The sequence below is a fragment of the Rhipicephalus sanguineus genome, chromosome 1, assembly GCF_013339695.2.
Source record: "Rhipicephalus sanguineus isolate Rsan-2018 chromosome 1, BIME_Rsan_1.4, whole genome shotgun sequence".
Taxonomy (NCBI): Eukaryota; Metazoa; Arthropoda; class Arachnida; order Ixodida; family Ixodidae; genus Rhipicephalus; species Rhipicephalus sanguineus.
This window is the reverse complement of record NC_051176.1, coordinates 91,484,832-91,507,806: the sequence shown is the minus strand read 5'-3', so window position 1 is coordinate 91,507,806 and position 22,975 is coordinate 91,484,832. Positions and strand designations below refer to the sequence as shown.

The 22,975-nt window shown below is 44.1% G+C and overlaps 1 protein-coding gene across 1 annotated transcript; it reads left to right on the top strand.

The window, feature by feature from the left end:
- Positions 1-69: 69 nt before the first annotated feature.
- Positions 70-22,552, top strand: LOC119393999 (ubiquitin-conjugating enzyme E2-17 kDa). Its single transcript, XM_037661216.2, has 6 exons — positions 70-204; positions 1,522-1,585; positions 3,837-3,868; positions 3,979-4,056; positions 9,110-9,215; positions 22,263-22,552. Exons 1-6 carry the CDS (start codon positions 181-183, stop codon positions 22,400-22,402), a joined length of 444 nt encoding a protein of 147 aa, XP_037517144.1. The 5' UTR covers positions 70-180; the 3' UTR covers positions 22,403-22,552.
- Positions 22,553-22,975: the final 423 nt, after the last annotated feature.

Sequence of the window (22,975 nt, the reverse complement as noted above, 5' to 3'; positions counted from 1 at the left end):
ACACCCTATTTGTATTAACAAAAATTTAGATAATTATTAGCAATTTTTTAATGAGTCGAATGATTTTTTTGAAGGTTGGCATAAAAAAAGATCTTTTATAACAGTTAGCACGCGCAAGTCCGCCGCTGCGCAGGGCGACAATTGTTTAGCCGTCGAATTCAGGGGGTAGGCTTACTTGTCATGGCTTTGAAGAGGATCAACAAGGTAATATTACGTTTTTCCCCGTTTTTTCAAAGCTTATTTCTTTTCTTAGTGGCTTAATGACCCCATATGGAGCAAGTGTCCCGAATATGTTTGCAAGATCGTGTTACGGAACACTGCCATGTCAAGGTGCTTATAGGCCTACCACCGCACCGGTGCGAGTGAATGAAAGCCTATCTTTTCTTTTGCTACCTTTGGGTCGCAGCCTTTACTTGCGTTTAACTGTGTACGACCACTATGCGTTTCCGCGTCACTGATTTTCTCAATTTTGAGCGTCGTGATAAGATGTGTCGATGGTGCGTTCCTCGTGTTACGGCATTTTCCCAGCACGGTACCACTTGTGGTGTGCCGACAGACTACGTTCCTCACCGGGTCGTTCTTAAAGCGAGCATTCGGCGTGATACGCCGTCTAAACTGTTGTCTTGCGTTAACTTGAGCGCTGCAACTCGTTTAGGGCAATCGGCGCAGGTGTTGCCCACGTATTGCGGCGGACGAATGCGATAAGCGAATGTGATACCGTAAATCTGGAATGTTCCTCGGTTCTTCAAAAGAACCATTATTGATGATTGCAGCCAATTGGTTTGTTATACACCAGACATTTTTGCGCTTTCTAATGAAAATCCGCTCTCGGAAACCCTGCGAACGTTCAGTGATTTATCATAAACTGTTCGGCGTTCGCACTAGGTTTGGTGCAGCCCGCCTCCACGTAAGATCGGAAAGCGGAATGAAGATAACGCTTAATTTCGCAGAATATGCATGTAATGCTACGTATACGTTCTTCTGCGCATCGCAGCCTTTGAAGATGTGAGTCACTCCTCGCAATGGAAATGACGACAGCGGACGTCACCATCAAATGCGTGCTGGCGTTCGAATCTTGGCGCGGATGTTCCTCGCTAGTTTCCGGCCGCAAATAAATTTCCTTTCGTTGAGCAATATCGGTATCATGATGGGGCAAAACACTCAGCTGAGAAGCGTTGTTAATTCACACCTGTGTCATTCGTATAGTGGCACTGACCTTCAAGAATGCGCGACGGGCGTTTGTTCAAACCTGTTAGACACCGGCAAGGAAGACCTCCCCTCCCCACTCTTCATCATCTTTTTTTGTAACCGTACGTCGCGGTCGATGCCAGCTATTTCGTATTTGATTGAATTCGTCACCCTCGCTCTCTCGCGATGTATACTGTCCGTATGGTGAAACTGAAACCATCGAGAATTTAATCCCTCTTGTCGGGCTGGTTCACCTGATAGGCCATTTAACGTTATTCAACACTGCCGCATGTTTTGAACGTCATTCGCTTTTTTTTTTTTTTTCCTTTCTAGGAGTTGCAGGACTTGGGAAGAGATCCTCCTGCCCAATGTTCAGCGGGCCCTGTAGGAGATGATTGTGAGCTTTTTAGGCATTTGAATCCACAGTATGGTTGCATGCACGCATATTATTTGCGCCGTGTTTACTTCTGGTCAAATCATATGTGGCACCTATGCTGTGCAGAAAGTAACTACACTGTCACTTTCTGCACATGCCCATGCCAAATGGAATAGAAAGATTACGTTACCCTCTGCCTCAGTGAATGTATTCAAGGTGATAGCAACCCCACCTGCTTAATTTGTCAACATCTCCAAGCGTGAAGCAAAGTGCTTTTTTCTTCAGGGCACTAAAGTGTAACAATAAGTTGGTTTAGACTGATCAGTTGTACTCTGAAAAGTCCACTGTGGCTAATTTCACCACCATGGGTTCCTTAATAGACGAGAAAATCGATGTCATAAGTTGTCACTTTAAAAAGCTGTGCAAAAATCTGATGGTGCAACAAGGATTTCAGTGTTTTGTTTTTTTTTTTCGTATTTTGGCCACATTGGCTCAATGAAATTTTGTGAAACTTGGTATGTGAAGTCTGGCTCCCTCAGAAGACAATTAGTTTCCATTTTTTACTGATTAGGAACTAAGCAGGCCCGAGGAGATGTCAAAATCTGAAGTCGCGGCGATTGATGCAGAAACTTCAAGGTGGCGTCGCCACCCACATTTTCTTTTTTGCACGTTTTCTCGCTTACCAAGCATCTTCCTGACGCAAGTGTGGTTTCTTTGGTATCGTGAGAAAAAAGACTAACACAAGAAAAATCATTTTTCTCTTTAGTGCCCTTTTAATTAAAATGTCTACTACTTAACTTAGTTGTGGGAGACCGGTGTTGCTGCAGTAACTAAATAATCATAACTGTGACAATATAGTGGTGTAGCCGTTGATGACATCCTTGCCTTTTGCTCAAGAGTATTCTTGTAATATGCTTATCTGGATTAAGCAGTGCTTTTTTCTTTCCTGGTCGCTTTCATAAATCTTGGTCAAGTGCCCCACCATGGTGGTCTAGTGGTTATGGCACTCAACTGCTGACCCGAAGGTCGCGGTATCGAATCCCGGCCATGGCGGCTGCATTTTCGATGGAGGCGAAAATGTTTGAGGCCTGTGTACTTATATTTAGGTGCAGGTTAAAGAACCCCAGGTGGTTGAAATTTCCAGAGCCCTCCACTACGGCATCTCTCATAATCATATCGTGGTTTTGGGACGTTAAACCCAAGATATTATTATTAAACCTTAATCAAGCCTGTTGATGAGGTATGCCATGACAGTACGGCACATTATAATGTAGAATTTCACTTGTGTAGTCTGGGAAACAATCTGTTGACTTGTAAGCAGAGCCATCATATATTGAATCTTAAAAAAAATAGCATGTTGTGTTTCGAATAGGCTGCCACTTAAACAGTGCCCTTTGTGTTGCCCACGTGATGTGTGTGTACTGTGTTTATGTGTATGCATATTCATCCTAAGCTTGAACCAATTTATGAATAATTAAGCTGCCATTTTCTTGAGTTTTTCTCCAAATTACAAGTGTGGAAAGGTGATGGTATAAGTAACTCACAAAAGTGGCTCACTGGCTACAACATTGACATTATGCACAAGTTTGTCGGTTTGCTTTAACTGTGGCCGCTTTGTATTGGAAGAGGTAAAATGCAGAAACCCTTGTACCAAGATATCGGTAACTCGTGAGGTCTGAATTTATTCGGAAACTTCCACTGCTGTCAGCCTTTTAGCGAATTGTATGCTTGATGATGGCACTTGGCCAATGCAAGTGATGTTGCCAGTTAATATGAAGCAGGGTGCTTTTCAGGAGCAAAGTCTGCTGTCTTATTGTGCATTTGCATTGATTAGTCAATGCAGTCATGCTGTAAGTGCATATGCATGATTACGTACAATCAGCAATACTTGAAATGCATGGCCTTCATTCTTCAACACCATGTTCTATGGCTATGAGGAGGCTTTGTTCCTGGAAACCATCAAATGGGTATGAATTGCTTATGAGGCTACTAGGCAAGAGAGTGTAGGCTCTATTCCCAGCCACAGCAGCCACATTTCTGTGGGGACAAAATGCAAAAATGCTCTTGTACTAGGTGTTTTCATGTGTGAGCTTTCACAGCACTCCTGTAGCGTGGAAAAACTTGCCACAGTGCTACCAAGGCTGAGGAAGGAAGTGGTACATTTACATTCACTTTTTTCTTAGATAATTGAACTAAGCCTTTCATATGCTTTAGGAGCTTGTGCCTCCAAAGTGTGCTTTCTGATTTGCTTTGCATTGCTTTTGCCTTGCAGTATTCCACTGGCAGGCAACAATTATGGGGCCCGTAAGTTTCTGGCATTTTTCACTGTTGCAGTATTTTCAAAAATAATAATCCCTTGGTTGTGTGTGGTAGCTAGCAATGTATTAATGGGTGTTCTTGTTCATTTTTTGCAGCCTGACAGCCCCTACCAAGGTGGAGTGTTTTTCCTTACCATCCACTTTCCGACAGACTATCCATTCAAACCACCCAAGGTAAGTAGTCTTGTTCAGTTTGTGGATGTGGTTAGGGTGCATTGTTACAGGGGCATAGCGAGGGATTTGTGTGGTGGAGAGGATCATCTGTATTTAAGAACATGCATCTGGCCCCCTTTATGATCATGTAAATTTTTTTTATTATTCAAATTGTGGACTTGCAAACTACAAAATAATACTACCTTTAATTGTCTCTAAATTAGCTGTGTGTGTGTAAATTGTGCTGCTGAAAGATTTGTGGGCTATAAATAGCGTGCCTAAAAGCTTCAATAGTACTTTTTGAGGCAAAAACTTTCAGTTGTGACTCGTCACTGTCTGCGATGTCACTTTCTTGGGTATGCATGGAGGCAACCAAACTGCACAATTGCTTTGTCTGTCTGTGCACCATATATGTTGACTGTGCTGCTCAGGGTGATGTACTCTTCAAAATGTCACCAAAATTATTGTGATCAGGCTCCCTTGTTGGTGCTATCCTTGATGGACATGGAGAGGCATCCTCTGAATCGCTCACCATAAAACCACAAGCCCTGAAGCAATTGGCAGTTCTCTTCTTTCATGTGACCCCAACTTCGTGCTAGCATTTGGCACTGATATGCTCTTCTCATATTGCGAGCTGTTCATACACAAAATCATACCCTTGAGGAGAAGTTGCCTGTACAGGACCTTCACATTAATAGTGCTTTGGTTCATGGGATGCAACACTTAGTTTGAAGGGGTCAAGGGGGACAATCCAGTACAACAATACATCTCCGTCGCTGCTAGAACAAGAGTTACAAGGTTTTCATATTGATACTTACAAAAACTCTTACAGTTTTATCATTCTTCTGCTAGGGTGGAGCAGGTAGGCTATGCTGTAAAGAGTCTTCGATTCCAGAAGTCATAATGAAGTTGCGTACACCCTGTATAATGGAACCTTAGAAACTTTTCATTTGCAAATTATTCTGGAAAAGTAAGTACAAGAGACTGTTGTAAGGTAAAATAAGACAAATGAAGAATGCACCTAGTGTTTGAGCTAACCACATAGGTAAACTTACATTCTACGTGTTCTAATACCGTAACGTGGCAGAATAAAAAAAAAACTATTTTTGACCAAGGCTGAACTCTCCCTTTCAAAAGAAAAGTCTGTGCATATGTCATCCAGTAGCAGACTTATTCTTTTGCCAGGTCTCCGGGGCCATGTAGCAGTAGTTGTCTTAGCAGTCTTTACAGTAGGAGGGTGTGTCACTTTTTCCTCTTGCTTATGTACTTTATTAGCTGACAGTAGTAGTAGTAGGGCCTGGCATTGTGCTAGCCGTATTTGCTCAATTCTCTATGTAGCTCATTTTCCGTGCAATATTTCAGGAACTGAACTGATACCCGTCGACATGTATGCAGTGAATGTTTAACGCACATGCCACAAGAGCCTAAACAGATTTCAAGTGGCTGCTGGAAGAGGCAAAGGGCTTACTTTAGGGAGGACAACATTCTTACTGCTGAGCAGCTGATGCTTTGCTTGCTGCATCACATCAACTTGTCACATTTGCATTTAAGGGGAGACGCGGGTCTTGGAACGGTCAAAAATGGTCAAAAAGTCGATTTTTCGCAAAGCTTATTTTCGAGGCGTTTGTACTTCTGAGCACCTCTCTCACATTGCTAACGCTAAATTCGGTCGGGAAACGCGATAAAATCGGCTTTCAAAGCACCCCGGCAGCACTAAAATGTCCCCAAAAGGACGAAATTTGTTCGAACTTCCCGCGCGCGCCATGAGCGTTGCAGCGGGCCGAGCGCCGCCATCTTGGGCTAGATTTGAAGCTGTTTTCTTTGTGCACATTTTGCGCCATCTCAAATGGCGTCGCTCAAGCAGAACGGCCGCCGTCGCGGGTTTTCTGAAGGTCGTTTCCAGGCCACTGATTGGCTCTCACGCGGCGCGCTTTTCAAGCGCGCCTTTCCGAGTCTCCATTGGCTGGCGCGACCGACACGTCATTTTTTTTTTTCTTTGTGTTTGGTTCTCCGCCGTGGCTGTCCGTTTGTGTGCGCCTGCTTTTGCGATCGTGCGTGTTTCTCGACGGACCGTGTCTCTACTTTGTGCCGGTAGTTTTTCCACGCGATCGAGATGCCTGGAGACTCTCGTCTGAAACCATCGACGCAACGAGCTTTTGGAAGCCGTAAAAAACGGGCTTGGAACAAGAAGGCGCCGGCTACAAGTGCACCGTCGGCAGCGGAGTTGGAGTCGCGGCCGGACCCTTTGGACCTGCCGGGAACTTCAACTGACGACACCGTGGGACCAAGTTCGACTAGCGAAACACTTCGGGTTGATGCCGCGTACTACTCAACGGCGGAGCAGGCGCAGCGAGTTGAGAGATCGGCGCAAACGAAGACCGTTCTGTCTGGAAAGTCGGCTACCCAGCGCAAGTTCGACCTTCTTGGAGTAAGCGCGGAGTGCCAGACCGGTGACGCCGGGACCGATTTTTTGCTCGTCGATATGAAAGTTTTGAATAACTTTTTGCACAAGCGAAGTGCGACAAATGCGACGCAAAAAGTCTCAGCGTGAGGAAGGCAACGGACAAGGAGTACGGCCTTGCGGTAAAGCTTATTTTTTCTTGCAGCAGTTGTGATTTCGAGAAGAAGCAATTTTCTTCTCCGAGAGTGAGCGGAACTGCCACCATCACTCCCTTCGAAGTCAACATGAGGGCCATGAAGGGGATACAGATGATAGGCAAAGGTGTTACTGCCCTTTCGGACTTTTGTGCGTGTATGAACCTTTCGCACCGAGGCTTGCACCACAAGACGTTTCAGGGACACCTAAAAAGTTTAGTGAAAGCCTGCGAAAACACAGCGACTGAAAGTGAAGCTGCTAGTGTGGCAGTAATAAAAGAGCTGTATACAGACTTCCTGAACCCCATAGGGAACATCGATGTTGTGTTCGACGGCTCATGGATGACGCGAGGTCGGAGCTCACACATAGGTGTGGGCTGCATCATTGAGCTCTACACTGGCCTTGTAATTGACCATGTTGTTTACCTCGTCTCGGCTGTGCCCTGGGACCACAGCCGAAGACGAAGGGTACACCGACTGGCTGGCAACCCACGAGTGCCAACGAAACATCGAATGCAACTCTGGCCGCATGGAAGTAGAGGCTGCGCTGACCATGTTTCAGAGGTCCTGGGCCAAGCATGGTCTGCGCTACACGACTGTGCTCTCTGATGGAGACAGCCGCACTTTTCATGCCTTGTCCGAAGCCGAGGTGTACGGCTTATATCCAAATAGACAAAAAGGACTGCATCAACCATGTCCACAAGCGAATGGGTGCAGCTTTACGGAACCTTGTGGACAAAAGAAGGCTCAGGGTGAGTCTCTTGGGGGTAGAGGAAAGCTCACACAAGAGAAGATCAAGAAGATCGCGAATTACTACGGATATGCCCTGAGGAGCAATATCAATGACGTGCCAGCTATGAAGAGGGCAGTCGAAGCTACACTGCTGCACATGACATCGACAGATGATGCACCAAAGCACTCAAAGTGCCCCGAGGGTGCTAGCTCTTGGTGCAAGTACAATAGAGCCTTGGCCAATGGGGAGAGTCCACCTTCACACAAGAATGCCCTGCCGGCTTGTGTTGGGGCTGCTCTGGAGCCAGTCTTTGCGAGGCTCAGTGATGAGAGCCTGCTGGCACGGTGCTGTGAAGGGAAGACCCAGAACGCGAGTGAGAGTCTTCATTCGGTCATCTGGACCCAAACTTCAAAGAATGGGAACGCTTCGCTGGAAAGTGTGAAGCGAGCTGCCGCTGAGGCTGTTGCCATCTACAACCAAGGAAGAAGGGCAACCAACGAGTCCATTGCTGCAAGTTTGGGCTATATTGCTGGGGATTGCCTTGTTCGACGAAGCCTAGAAAAAGACTCTCTTGCGTTTACGCAAGGCAAATGCAACTCATCTGAAGAGCACCAACACAAAAAAGACTCTTGCAAGGAGACACAAAACGGGTGCAACTGAAGATTACAGTCCTGACTACTTTGAAGGTATTCTCTCAAGCATAGCAACCTATTACCCAGGGTAACATGCTGCCTAACATCTAGAAGGTTCTTCCTAAAGACTGAAAAGACATGAGCAGCCAGTCGCTTGAGCCTCATACCCCATGGCTTTTCCAGAACCCCCCAGCCGCTTGTCATGGTGGGGTTTTGATCATGCTTGCACATTGGAAAATTTTTTTAGATATGATTCCTTGGGTGGAACAAGACACTTTCTGTTTTGTTTTGAAGGGAAACAGATGGGGAACATGTGAATAAAATTTATGGTTAAAGGTTCCTTTTAGAAATTTATACAGTGCGTGTCAATCTTCAAACGCGATTTTCTCAGCTTCACATTTTTTGCCAACTGACCAGCCTTACGGATCTTTTCATTATGTTTTTGTAAGGTAATTTTGATAAATTTTTATACCGTTGAATTCGTAAGAAATAGGACTGTGGAGCTATGCTATTTTTTTTGTGGCTAAGATGAACATATGAAATTTTGTGAACAATAATGTGAGCTAATTGCATTTCAAGATTACACAATGTCAATACAATTGAAAGTTCTTATATGATGATATATCTCAGTGACAATATAAATAGCATAGCTCCACATGGCAGGTCTTTGGCTACAGCTGCATCTTAAACAGAACCTAAAAATACTGAGGGAAAGTGTCTTAATGACCCGTAAGAAATTACCTTATTAGATTTCACTTATGCTCTCACAATTTGATAACTAATTGAAGTACATGAAAACTAATTATATTTTTGAAAACAGGAGAAGAAATACATATACACACCCAATTTCATTACAATATCTCCAATAATAAAACTTTTCGTTTCGAGACCAGTGTCTCCCCTTAAGCAAGAACACCACCCATGGAGTTAGTGCAACATGCAACCAGCCCAAGCCGCCACCCTTACTGTTGCTGTCATCGCTTTGCATTGTACCAGTAATTTCGATGCTACAGGAAAATTACTTGTGGTTTTTACCCTTATTCCAACATTTTGCTGTTCTGGTGGTAATGTTGCACTGTATATTTACTCTCTTCTTTTTTCTTCTCGTCTCCAGGTAGCCTTTACAACGCGAATCTACCACCCAAACATCAACAGCAATGGGAGCATTTGTCTGGATATCTTGAGGTCACAGTGGTCTCCAGCTCTCACAATATCTAAAGGTGAGAAAAAAAGTTACTTCGAAGAAACATAAAAAGGGGTCGTTAACCCTTTCGCTACCATAAGAAGAAAAACTTGCCAAAATTACAGAAAAAAATTGTTTGCTCAATTTGTAGAGCTTTATTTTCTGAATAAAATTGTACCATCTTTTTTCTTTATTTCACTAGTCGCATAAAAAAAAAGATAATTCGAAGGTGGCTTCACCGCATTGTCATACAGTAAAAAATGGCAATAAAATGAAAGCAGACACACAAATGGTCTAACATGGACAAGTGTGGCCATCTGGCGTTAAGAAACACAAGTATGACAGGTATAGTCTTCATTGGTTCCGTGAGAGTCCAATTTTTTGTTGATGACTAGTAATAGTCATCGGTCGTTTTGTTACAAAATCTTGTGACAACTATACGCTCCAATGATAGCGAAATGGTTAAGCCCCCCCCCCTCCCCCTTTTTTTCTCCCCTTGTAGTTTTGTGCTATCAACAGGTGGATTACGTTTGTTTCATTAACCTTCCTTCACCTAGCAAGCTTCTGCAGGACTGATTTTACCATACTAAACGCAGTTTAAACCTTAAGGAGGCAGCTGCCTTCCTGGCCCCTGGCATTCTGCCCCCGTTTGTGCGTACCCACCATTTTCACATTGATGTAACAAATGTGACATATAAAAGAACTATTTCTTACCTTTTTTATCAAGCTATAATGCGTTTACTCGAATATAACTGGCACATTTTTTTCAATTTTGTTTTTAAAAATGACTGCGTTAGTCGTGTTCAAAGCGGAGACCATGTCTGTGCATTTAGCAACAGCCTCCCATGGAGGGGGGGTGGGGGGGGGGGTCGAGTGCAGTTTCATTGCCATCACAAAAATGTGACAGAGCACACTGTGTTGTGGGTTTTCGTAGGTTCATTTTGTGCGCAACTGCGACCTGTGTGCTTGCCATACGTTTCCAATAAAGTGTGCAATGGAACCTCAATCATGTGCCAGCCCCACTTTATGATGAATTGGTTCGGTCCTGGCAACATCCTCATAATGTATTAAAAACCTCAGTTATGACACAATATTTTGATGCCTCTCTGGTACCGTCTGAGAAAAAATTGAGACCGTATTTAATTTAATATGCACACAACCTTCGTTTCAAAATAAAAGTGCACCTCAGTGTAATGATTGATACTGTATTTTTAATGTTTTAACTAATGTGCCCCTATGGTGACTATTAGGAATTGAGAGAATTACAATTTGCCTTCATAGAATTTTATTCTCCTGGCTGTTCCTTGTGATCCAGTTTTTCCTGGTTGTCAAGATTGTTCTGAATGTGCCTCAATCACGTGTGTATTCAAGGGCCATTACCTTTAACATTCTCCGTATACATGGAGTTGCTTAAGTCTGCAAGCTTGTCTTCGAGTTCCAGATATTTTCCCATTTTCGCCCCCTTGGAAAGTTTTCCTGGTCGACATGCAGCTGAAGATATCTTTGCTTTCTTTGCACTACTCATGGTCACAGACCCCGGACACAAAAAAACAACAGGACGCATCTGACCCCAATTAGATGCGGGCTGTCATTCTTCAAAATAATTTAATCTGCCTTTCTTTGGAGCAGTGTAGATTTGTGCTGCCAGCTTATTCAGGTGGTCTGCACCCATTTTAACGCTATAGCGTTCAAGAGCTCGTTCCGCAGAAATTCCGGTGTCAGCGTCTTAGGTTGTGAGCGAAAAATCATCTTGTGTAAAATAAATAATAAAAAATACGGCAAATCCCACACACTGTGGGAATCGATGTAATGCGAAGCAGCCGGCAGAGAGCTGCTACATCACCCACCTTGTTTGTATTTGAGACAAGTGAAGTCATTCATGCCATGGCTTCTAGTTCTCTATATATCGCCTGTTTGGCATGCATGCGTGCATGTACAATCTGGTATATGCCATGCTAATGAAACGTATATTCTGGAATATACAATGCGTGACCTGTCATTTATGTTCATGACACACTAGTGTCATGCCATACAAATTTTGGTATATGTCCAGTTAACAAAACGGCCGGAAGCGCACCATGACAGTGTCATGTAAATCACGTCTTACATGACATGCATGTCATGATATTCATGTTGCCACCTCATTTATGTTCGCCATACAGTCACGTCACTCAATACTAATAGTGGTATATATCAAGCTAGCCGAACAGCCGCGAGTGCACCATGAGCGTGTCATGCAAGTCATGTCTTACATGACATGTCTGTCATGGTTTTCATGTTGCCACCTGTCATTTATGTTCAGCATACAGTTACAGCGCGTAATACCAATTTTAGTGTATATCAAGTAGGCGAAACGCCACGAGTGCATCGTGAGCGTGGTATGTTTGCACGCCCTGTCTTTTTAGAATGTATGTAAATCATGCCATACATGACATGCAAGTCATGGTTTTCATGTTGCCACTTCTCATTTAAGTTTGTCATAGAGTCGCGCAATGTCAATTTTGGTTTATATAAAACCAGCTAAACGGCGGCGATTGCGCCTTGAGCGTGGCATGTAAATGACATCGTGCATGACATGCATGTCATGATTTTCATGTTACCACCTCTCATTTACGTTCGTCATACAGTCACGTCGCGCAATACCAATTTTGGTGTATATCAAGCGAGCGAAATGGCCGCAAGGGCACCATGAGCGTGGCATGTAAATCATGTCGTACATGACTTGCATGTCATTACTTCCACGTTACCACCTCTGATTTGCATACAGTCTCGTCGCGCAATACCAGTTTTGGTATATATAAAGCCAGCGATACGGCCGGGAGTGCACCATGAGCGCGGCATGTAAATCGTGTCGTACATGACATGCATGTCACGATTTTCATGTTACCATGTGTCAGTCATGTTCGTCATACAGAAATGTCTCATCATACCAGTTTTGGTATGTATCCATTCATTTAAACAGCCACGAGTGCCCCGAGACCATGTAATGTAAATCATGCTGTGCATGACATGCGTGTCATGATTTGCACATTAGGACGTGTCATTTGTGCGCGTCATACACTATTATCATGCCTTACCAATTTTGGTATATATCAAATTAATGAAACGGCCACAAGAGCCCCAAGGCCGTGGCATGTAAATCGTGCTGTTCATGACATGCCTGTCATGATATTCATGTTATGTCATACCAATTTTGGTATATATCCCATTAACGAAACGGCCAGGAGAGCTCAAAGTCGTAGGCGGCTAGGTATCTCAGAAGTTCGCTAAGAAATGCTTCGCATTTAAAGATCTTAGGTTCGAGTGAGAATCGAACCCAGGCAGTCTGCGTGGCAAGCAGGTGTTCTACCACAGAGCCACTGCATTGCTTGGAGCTGCACTGAAATTAACTTTAATGATTCACAAACATAAGTGTCCTGTGTGCAGGTGTCACAGTATGAGATGTAATATCGCAGTAAAACTGGGTACAAGCGTATATTCCATCGGGTGTCACACCATGTGAACTGCATAACGAGTTGGTGGTTTAAAGCCAGCCACCCATTACAAAACGCACACACATTACTGCACGTATTCCCTTACGAACACGTAGTGGGTGCATCGCAACTTCGAAACAGTATCATGCGCGTAATTGCGGCTGGTTTAAAGTATGCCACCCATTACAAAGGGCATACACATTCGCACATTCTCTTACACGTAGTCAGTACACTGATGTCATAAAAGTGCTTTTAAAGAGGGTGGAAACTTCTACCTTTACTATAGATATGTAGAGTGTGTGTGTGTGTGTGAGAGAGAGAGAGAGAGAGAGAGAGACCGGGCGACTGAACATAATGACAAGCGAAACAGCACGATGAGGATGGGGCTGGATATCGCTATCGCGTTCGACTCTTAAAGGCAAAGCTTAAGCGTCCCCCAATTTTTTTTTGGTCAAGACTGAGCATCACTGCCTATATTCTTTGGTTTTCAGTTATACAACACCTAGATAATGCGACAGTTTTGTGAGGTTCCCTCAGTTGTATAATTGGAGTTTCACTGTAAATGGTGTTTTGCCATTTCATTCCGAAAGGTCGTGTCAAAGGAAAGTTAACTTTGCTCGCTGCAGGTGACCGCATAATGTCTTTTTTTTTTTTTTCTTTCATGCCAGAGGCCTGTGTCCTTGAGTAGTGCAAGCAAAGGGAGCTGCACATAGACCAGAAAAAGTTTCCGAAAACGGGAAAATAAGCGAGCTTTAAAGATAAGACTTCAGACTTTCTGAGGCACCACTATATAGACAGTTTGTCATGGTGACGGCCCTTAAATTGCCATGTGATCAGGGTATATGCACGAGTGATCATAAAGCCTCAAAACATGAATCACAAAACATGGATCACTGGCATGCCAGTCTCTCTTGAATTTGGTAAAATCAAGAAAAAAATTCTTTCATCGCTGCAGTGTGACAGCACTTGCTAAAGAAAAGTTGAAAAGGTGGCTCATTTTTCGAACATAAGGCGTTTGCTGCGCCTTACATGTGCATCATTGACCACCAAATGGGTTAAGGGGTGACACTGCACTTGAAAACTTTTTAAATTCTTTATCAATTTAGATTAAACTTACTGAATTTATGTATATTTGTGTGCAGATTTCAAATATGCAATTATTTTTCCAGTACAATATGTAGTTTTTAAAATATCATGCATTCCATGTGCCATTTTGGAAGCTATAGTTTGCCTGGACTGCGAGCCTTACTAAATGAATCAGCATACCAGAATAGTCTGGAATGAGAACTCTACACTCCAAGAAAAAAGAGTATTTCTGCCAGACAACTAAATCGTCGTCTACCTCACGTACTTTCCTTGCGCCATCTCTGCAGTTCTGGCACTTCCGGGTCATGAATGGCGTTTGGGCTATGGGCGTGACATACAGTCAACTGCCGATTTTTCGGACTCCCTAGGGACCGCGAAATTGTCCGAAAAATTGGGCAGTCCGAAAAAACAAATTCATGCTTTTTCATTCTGCTCAAGTGGTCAAATCGCCACAGCCACATCCGAAATAGCTTTAATGCCTCCCAGTATAATTATCGGGCATTTTGGTGCGCGCAAGGGCTTTCGCAATTACATTCGGTACCTGTCGCGAACCCCGCTTAACTACGCACGTGCCAACCACCACTTTTGCATCTCGTGATGAGCGCCGCTGATAACAGCAAAGCGCGGAATAGATTACGGCTATCTCGCATGAAGCGTTTGTAAACGATGACGCGGAACACAAAGACTGTGGTGGAAGAGCTGACGACTCCTCCGGCTTTCCCCGATGCGTGTGCGCACGTCAGCTTAGTTGGCGATGTACTGCACACAACTAGAAACAATCGGCTTGACACGGCAGCAAATCGGCGGCAATTCGGCTATGCGTGTGCGCATATGCGCCCACACGTCGCCGAATCGCCGCCGATACGCAGCATTGGCTGCCATGTCAAGCCGATCGTTTCTAGTTGTTTGCAGTACATCGCCAACTAAGCTGACGCCGTCACTTTACTGTTGCTGTATCGTACGCACGCATTTATCATGAAAAGGTTCCTGATGCACACTTAGTTCTTGACTGCACACGGGCGCTACAATGGCGAGCTGGTTTCGTCCGCGAAAGCAACGCGTCTATGCGGCGCACTTAGTGGCCTCGCACAAAGAGGCAGCGGGAATGGCGGCGCGGCGCATTTGGGTTCGCACCTATTAAATGCGTGCAGTACGCATGCAACTGCGTTAGGGCACGTGCACTACAGAGCAGTTAACTGAAGATGCTTATCGTAAGGGTTGTCAGCGATAAGTCGTACTGGCGCGTTTGCCGGCTGCCACCATCACGCCTCCGTGCGTTTCCGCTGCTTATCCGTAACATCACCGCACGGCACCGCGATAGCGGCCCCTTTGAATTTCTGGTCTGCTTCACCTCATAACGCTTCGGCATTGCGGCAAAGCTGACTTTCGGACTCTGCTACTGTCTCAGATCGACTCGCGAAAGCGCTGGTTCGAACCTACGAGATGATAGACGCGGTAGAGGTGGGGGCTTCAAATAATGCCCTTCGGACCTGCAATTTGGGCAGAAAGTCCGAAAAATCGGACATGGAATAGCTTCAGCATCCGAAATTTTGGACGTTCTAATACATTGAAGTCTATGGGGCTGGTGACGGGGCTGTGAAAGCGTCCGAATTTTCGAGCATGTCCGGAAAATCGGCCGTCCGAAAAATCGGCAGTTGACTGTACCATTCTTGCTAGGAAAGTGGCGAGAGCTGGGTTTTCAAGAAATGGAAATGCCAGCAAGCCAGGTGGCAATTATAGTTGTGTGGCAGAAATACTCCCCAAGTACTCTATTTTTTCTTGGAATATATGCAAGAAAACAAGAATAGGTGCTCTAATTAAACCCATTTGAACAAAAAGGCTGTGGTGTGTTGAACATTTGTGACTGAAATTCCAGCTTGACATAGACTTGCTCACGAATGTTCGGCATACCATAGCATTTGTTCAAATGGGTTTAGAATATCCATTCTGGTTTTCTTGCATACAGTTCTCATTCCAGATTATTTTGATGTGCTGATTTAGTTTGTAACTCTCTGTTCAGGCAAAATCTTGCTCCCAAAGGGCATATGAAATGTTTGATATTTTTTACACTAGATATTATACTGGAAAAATAACTGCTTATTTGAAATCTGCACACAAGTTTCATCTCAATCGGTAAAGAATTTTTAAAAACATTTTGGGGCGGCATGAGTCTTCAAGCTCTCCTTACTTGTTTTTGAACCGAATTTAATAAAAGTTGACATGCTTGTTTAGTTTCTTCTCCCGATTCTAGAGATGCAATTATTTTTCTGTAGGTTCATTATTTCATTATATAGTTCAGAAAACAATATATTTTGTGCTTGCCACAACAGACAAATAACCGCCTCACAAATTTGCAAATGACCTATGCATCAATAGCAAAAAGCACAAGGCTCACAACAAAGAAAGCACTTTTATGATAGCATCATTATTTCTTCATGATAGTACACTTAACTCCAGTTTTACACATGGCCATCCTGTGGTCACACAAAAGACAAATTTTAAGAACTTAAAATCTAAATAATTAAAATCTGCTTGCTATGTTGTGTGCTCCAAGCCGTTAGCTTCACACCGCAAAAAGAATTGTTCTTCTATCTGTGATAGCCACTGATATATCTCAGTAAATGTCTTGCTGGGTGTGCAAAATTAGCATTTTGAGAAAACTAAGAAAACAAACAAATGTGGCATTTCGTTGTGGAGTCACAAATGTGTGTGCACGTGCATACTCTCAGAACATTAGTTGGCTACAACTGGTAGACCCTCAAGGCAGTGGAATGCAAGCGTGACATCATTGTTTTAGCATCAATACAGGTGAGAGATTAAGTGCCCTATATGTTTTTTAATTGATATTATGGCTAAAATATTAACCTAAGAAGCAGGAAACTTGGCAAATAGGGAGAGTAATAGATCTGGATTTCGAAAATGCCTTTTCCAGAAATAAATTTTTCGATCATTTATTTAGAAAAAATGTAGTATAGTGGTGGAGTACCATATAGTACAAAACCAACCAAATTAGGGGCAGTTCTCTTTAAGCACCAATTATGTTTTAGCTATTTCAATTTAGAGATTCTACTGTGTAGTGCTTGAGCAAATGTTTAATTTGGGGAGAGGGACTTAAAATTTTGTGTTAGTGTGCTCAGAGTCAGTTATGCATGCTAGAACGCCATGCTATGGTGTACTAGAATGGGGTAGTGTGCCGTCCTCGCAGCAAACCAATGAGAGAACGGTGGTCACTTTTGCGATGACTCCGCCAGCAGGGCGCCGCGATCGAACGGTGTGCCCGGCGAGTGAAATTTAAATAGGAATCGCGACAATTTGTCATTCTTGAGTCAAATGTTCATGTAATATGATTGAAACTAAATATATTTGCAAGGTGTGGTTGCATTATTGCAATAAATAAAGATGCTTCTGCATCGTCTGAGCTTGCACAACTCCTATCGCAGAGCAGCATCCTGGATCGTCTGCATGCTTACTGTTTTGGTTGCAAAATGCATAAAAAAGCACATCGCTGTTCATTCCATGCATATGTACGCCTGTCTAGCTATCGCAGTAATTTGAAGTTATGCATCGAAACACACGAGGAGGTCGGGAAGGCTAACATTAACAGCATCAGGTGAGTTGCACGACCACCCATCACCTGCATCAGCCAGAAGAGCAGTCGCAAGGTTTTGTACAGAAAAAATACAACGCTCAATGACGAATGCTGCTCAATTTCTTTCGAGATTTTACTCCTCAAAGAGGTGCCAAAGCGCAAGAATGCAGCTAAGTGCACCGCGATGTATTCGGGGTGTTGGAATAAGTCCCTAATTCCAGTCGGTCTGCAAAAACTTGAGTGCAAAACTTGAAATTCGCTAACTCGTCATGAGAAACGGAAAGGAACAATGAACAAGTTTCCCACGTGCACGCACGACCAGCGCGGCAACTACAACTATCGATCTCTGAGGCTTTGTATCAGCTTACCATAAATTACTTCAGGGGGTGGCGCCAGGTGGCGACACAGTAGTATGGTGTGCTCTGGCACCGCAGGCTGTCATCGCAAAAAGAGCCACGTCGCAATTGGCACTTCACTTGGAAATACATATGACGCACACAGGATGCAGTCTAGCACAAAATGAACCTGTGCAAACTTCCAACACAGTCTGCTCTTACACCATTTTCTAATGGCAATGACAATACATCTGCCCCTCTGACATTCAGCTGTTGCCAATGCCATGAACATGGTTTCAGTTCCATACTTGCATGCAACATGGAAGCAATCTTCTGACTCATTTTATCGAAAAAAAAAGGCTTGTGTTAGATTAAAGTGCATACAGAAGTAAATGAAAGCAATTGCTGAGATGGTTAAATTTTGGTCTTGTGGTCCAAGTGTCAGAGGATTGTAGAGCATTGGTTCTCAAAGTGGGTTCCGCAGAACGTTCCATGAAGCGCATTTTAGGGTACGGCTAGCAGTCAGAACGAATACGACCTTCTCTCATGTTACCCCTGTTAGCACATAATTTGATCGCATTCGCATATGGGGTGTCTGCGGTTAGCGAGAGACCCACATGGTAGCGGCACTGACTCCTTGTCTAGCGTGCACCATGAAATTTGTGCGATTTACAGATCTGCAGTGACAGAGTGCGCGGAGCGCTGGTAGTTCATGCTCGTTTACATGGTTTGTAACACATGCGTGGTCATCTATTCGGTAATTCTGCAAACAGAGATATGGAAGATACTGGCTTTTCAAACGACATTAACGGGCACGCAGGGCACTTGGTGGCTCATGGCACTCCGGTTTTAACATTGTGCTGCATCGCTTTTGTAAAAAAAACTCAATGAGCACTTTGATACGCGCAAGAGGGATCGCTTCGTGCCAGAGCTGTGGGCTACATGAGCATTTAGGCTCAGTAACTGTCGATAGCATGCGACTGGTGCGGCTGGCATGCTTACTTTCTTGTTGTGCAAAAAATAAAACTGGCTTTTGTACGTTTAGTGCTTCATTTGCGTCAATGCGTTGCTTAAAGGGGCCCTGCAACACTTCTTCAGCGTGGTAAGAAAGCGCTGCCGATCTGTGTCGAGGCACCCGAGAACACACGAGCCAAACATTATAGCACAGCACGCTGCGTGGGATTTACAATAAATTCTCAGTTATCTAAAAATCACTTCCTCTTCTCTCGACGAAAAGATGCTTACAGCGTCACTGACCCAAGTTCCATGCCATTGGCCGATTTGAACATGGCGCGTTTGGTAGTTACTGCGGCCACCGCGGAAGGCAGTCACTTGCCTGCCCGCGTGCGTACACAGTCGCACTGAAAGTACGTCGCACATTCGAAGAAAAAAAGAAAGTGCTCAAGGTCACGAGGCGCATGTGACCTCCTTCCACCGTGCCACCCCTCTCTGCTTAGCTTCCAGCGTTTTTGTCAGGACGAGAGAAGAAAAAAGCAATTACAGAGTGCGACAAGTCTTTAACTCCGCTTATGCTGGACAGATTCTAAAAATTTTTGTGGTGGTTGATTCGCGAGGAAGTAAGCTTCTTTAATGAAGCCATACTGTGGCTACTTGGAAAAAGTGTTGCAGGGCCCCTTTAAAGGGACACTAAAGGCAAATGACAATTTGTCAGAGTGAAAGGTCAATGTGTGAGAATGTCCAAAACGTCAATAATATCAACAGCAGTGCTCTAGTAATCGAGAAATTAAGGTAAATGTAGGACACGATGTGCGTCAAGAGTCCAGAGTACAATTAACTATTAGTAATCAAACTAGTTGGATAAGAAAAGAACCTTTCGTGCATCACAAGACTTAATAGAATGCTGCTTGTTTGTTTTTGTTTGATTCATGGAAAAAAAGAGCCTCTGGGCCTTGACATGGGGAACGGCGTGAGGGTCTCAAAAGTTCAGTTTTCGCCGAGCTGCGCATCTCGGTGGTAGTTTCGGTATCTTGTACTGCTGCGTGTGCTTGGCTCTCGCTATTTTCGCACTGTTGATACTCTACTGCTGCTGCTGGCCAAGCTAAGCTTCGTTACAGTGAACTATACGGAGTGGCCCGTGGCTGTGTCTTGGCAAAGTTGATAGCCGCTGTTGTGCAAGAAACCATAGCGTCAGCGGCCGGGCAGTAAAGGTGGGCAACGTTGGCACGCCAACTGCTACGTCAGGAGGCCCGTTCAGGCGGGTGATTTGAAGTGTGCTAATGCCGTGTGGACCACTAGAACGTGATTTTCTTTCAAAATAAGCATTTCCTTGGCACAAAACAAGCACTATGAGGTTTCTGGAATGCTATCTCAACAATCAACGTTGAATTCATATTTGCCTTTAATGTCCCTTTAAGGCGCGCAATGCCTGATATATGCACTGTATAGTCGGTGGGCGCCGCGACTTGCGGCACGGGTGGGTTGAGGGGTATCGCTAGTTTATCTCTGTATTAGCAGGAGTTCCATATCAACAGCGATTACCTTTGAGATTAAAGATAACAGGCCTGGTTGCATGCATCAAGATGAGTCACCCCCTCGCTCCCTTTGCTCATTTTTATCTTCCTCATGCTAAAAGTACATTATAAAGTTAGGGGTTCCACAGCACTCTAGAAAAGCCGTCAGGGTTCCCCAAGGGCAGAAGGTTTGAGAATCTCTGTTGTAGCGGATCAAGAGAAGTAAAAATAAAGCACATAAAGGCAGCAATTTGGTGGCAAAGCCGTACTGCTGCTCATTTTTATTTTCATTGCTCTTTGGGTATCATAATGTCGACAAATTCATTTTTTTTTTTTTTTCATTCTGTTGCTTACTAAGGCATCTGCTGGAGGCTCGCCTTGTCAGTTGTGCTCTAGCTGTAATTTTTTCGGCTGCATTCCTGAGTGTAGAGTCGAATGTTCAGTCATTGCAGAGCACTTTTAAGCTCTTGGCCAGCGACGCCTCATTTCTTGGAAATCTGATTGGGTTGCTGAACTTCACTTGTTGCACATTCTAGTGGCTACGCTAAGCTAAAATCGAATGCACAAGCGTGTGCAATGCAGACTGAGAATGTTACTTGGCCAGTACAGGTATTCTACGTCCGTTCTAGGTTTTTTATGTCCATTGCAGGACAAAGGCCTCTCCAAATGATCTCTAATTTACAGTATCTTGTGCCAGCTGATTCCATTTTATCCCTATGAACTTCCTAATTTCGCCACTATAATTCGCTACCGTCCTCTGCTACATTTCCCATTCCTTGGTATCCATTCTGTTGCTCTAACCAATCGCACACCTGTAGTACGCATTACGTGGCCGGCCCATGTCCATTTGTTTCGCTTGATAACAACTACAGTAAAACTTTGTTTATTCAAAGTCACTGGGACTGTGAAAAATCTTCTAATTAAACTGTCTTTCGAAATAACAAAACACACAAAAAGCAGGGTGCAAGGAACTTTGAATTACTGAAAGTAATCGAAGGTGGTCGTTTGCTGTGCCAGCTGCTCCAAGGGTTATGTTATCCAGCAATACCTGGTCCAAATTTTGCCACAAACCCGAGGAAACGGCGGGCCGGGCCTCGCTGCTGCTAGTGCAAAAGGGGGTGGGGGATAAAGAAAGTCTCGTGGTCAGCTAAAATACGCGGCTACAGAAAAGACATGCTTCACTGCAACACGGTCGTGACACGGGGGCAGCATGTCACTGGCTCGTCAACACATCATGCCTACTTTTCTGGTAGAATCGGGAATTTATTCACCAGAAAGAGGCCAGTGTGACGGAATTCGTTATGTATTCTGGCTGTAAATTATGATCATTGCAGTTTTCTGAGCTTTCAAAGTACGCGTTGCAGGCAATAACTCCGCCACCAGTGCATGTGCGCGAATTTCCGACAGCTACCAATAGGAGGTTCGCATATTTCGCAAATTCCGTCAGACCAGACCGTCCTTTTTTTCTTTTCCCAGACGGAATGGGTAAATCATGACGAGCTGACGTTACAAGAAGCATGCGACATGCTGCCCGCTTGTCACTGCTGTTTTGCAGTGAAGCACGTCTTCTTTCCCACAGCCGCATATTTCAGCTGACCACAAGACTGCTTTTTTTTTTTTTTCTTTTCGCAGTAGCGAGGCTGGGGTGCTTCAGCTGTCACTCGTTAGTATCGCTACATTGCATTGCCTTGTGGCTCCTAAGGGTAGTCGTTTCTGCGCATTTGCGGTGAAATCTGGAATTGGCACATGACACCCAAAGTTTTCAAATTAACCGGGCTGGTGCTGACCGCCGCTTCAAATTATCCACTCACATTTACATTGCAAAATACGGGATTGCAGAAATCCTTCGAATAAAGTGGAATTTCGAAATAACAAGAGTTCGAATTAATGAGGTTTTACAGTAAAATATCGGCTACCCTTGTTTGTTTCCTGACCATTCTGTTGTCTTCCGATCTCTTAATGTTGTGCCTATCATTTTGCTACTGCATGGTCCTTGACTTTTTTTTTAGTTTCTGAAGTTCCTCCTAGTTCGCTTAAGTGGGTCTCGATAGGAATGCATTAAGTGCAGATTACAGCACACTGTGGCCTAGTCTTGTGCTTTTTTTTACTTTGCCATATTTTTTCTCGCAGTGTTGCTTTCCATTTGCTCTCTGCTGTGTGATCCCAACCCGGATGACCCCCTGGTTCCTGAGATAGCCAAGATATACAAGACTGACCGAGAAAAGTACAATGACCTAGCAAAGGAGTGGACCAGGAAGTATGCCATGTGACTCTAATAAGGATTTCTCCTGGCTTTTTTTTTTTCCAACATTCTTTGTATCCCCTGAAAAAGGGGGACTTAAACCCTATGGTAGTGCAAAGAGAATGTCAGCCACTGCTTTGGAAGTCTGTGCTTTGTGTAAATAAAATCATCTTTTACAGTTGTCTTTCTTTATTTATAGCAACAGGGAGTAACAGCTTAGCTTGGGAAACAGCTAGGCAAGGTTGATTGGGTGCTGTGGTATGACTGCACCATGTGTATATTTGACTTGTAAGGCATCTATAAAAAGAATAGCATTGTGCCCCTTAGAGCACACTGTTGATACTACATAGCTTGCTGTGGTTACTAGCTGTAAAACAGGTTTGCATGTGCTGATTACTTACCCTGGGGCAGTGAGCTTTGGTATGCGTGCTGCATGCGTATGTCTTGCAAGACATTTAAAATGTAGTTCCATGACCCTATTCTAGCAGTGCCCCATAGCCATAATTATATAATTTATGGGGCTTTACGTGCCAAAACCGAGCTAGGTGTGCCGTGGTGTTTTTTAGGGGCGAAGCTCCTTAAGGCGGCACCCGTTCGTCCC

What these genes read in the sequence shown, in the direction of transcription:
- LOC119393999 (XM_037661216.2), top strand. Translation starts at nt 181, where the DNA reads ATGGCTTTGAAGAGGATCAACAAG. An exon ending in AGGCAACAATTATGGGGCCC is followed by an intron (nt 3,869 to 3,978) that starts GTAAGTTTCTGG and finishes CATTTTTTGCAG; the next exon opens with CCTGACAGCCCCTACCAAGG. An exon ending in ATCCATTCAAACCACCCAAG is followed by an intron (nt 4,057 to 9,109) that starts GTAAGTAGTCTT and finishes TCTCGTCTCCAG; the next exon opens with GTAGCCTTTACAACGCGAAT.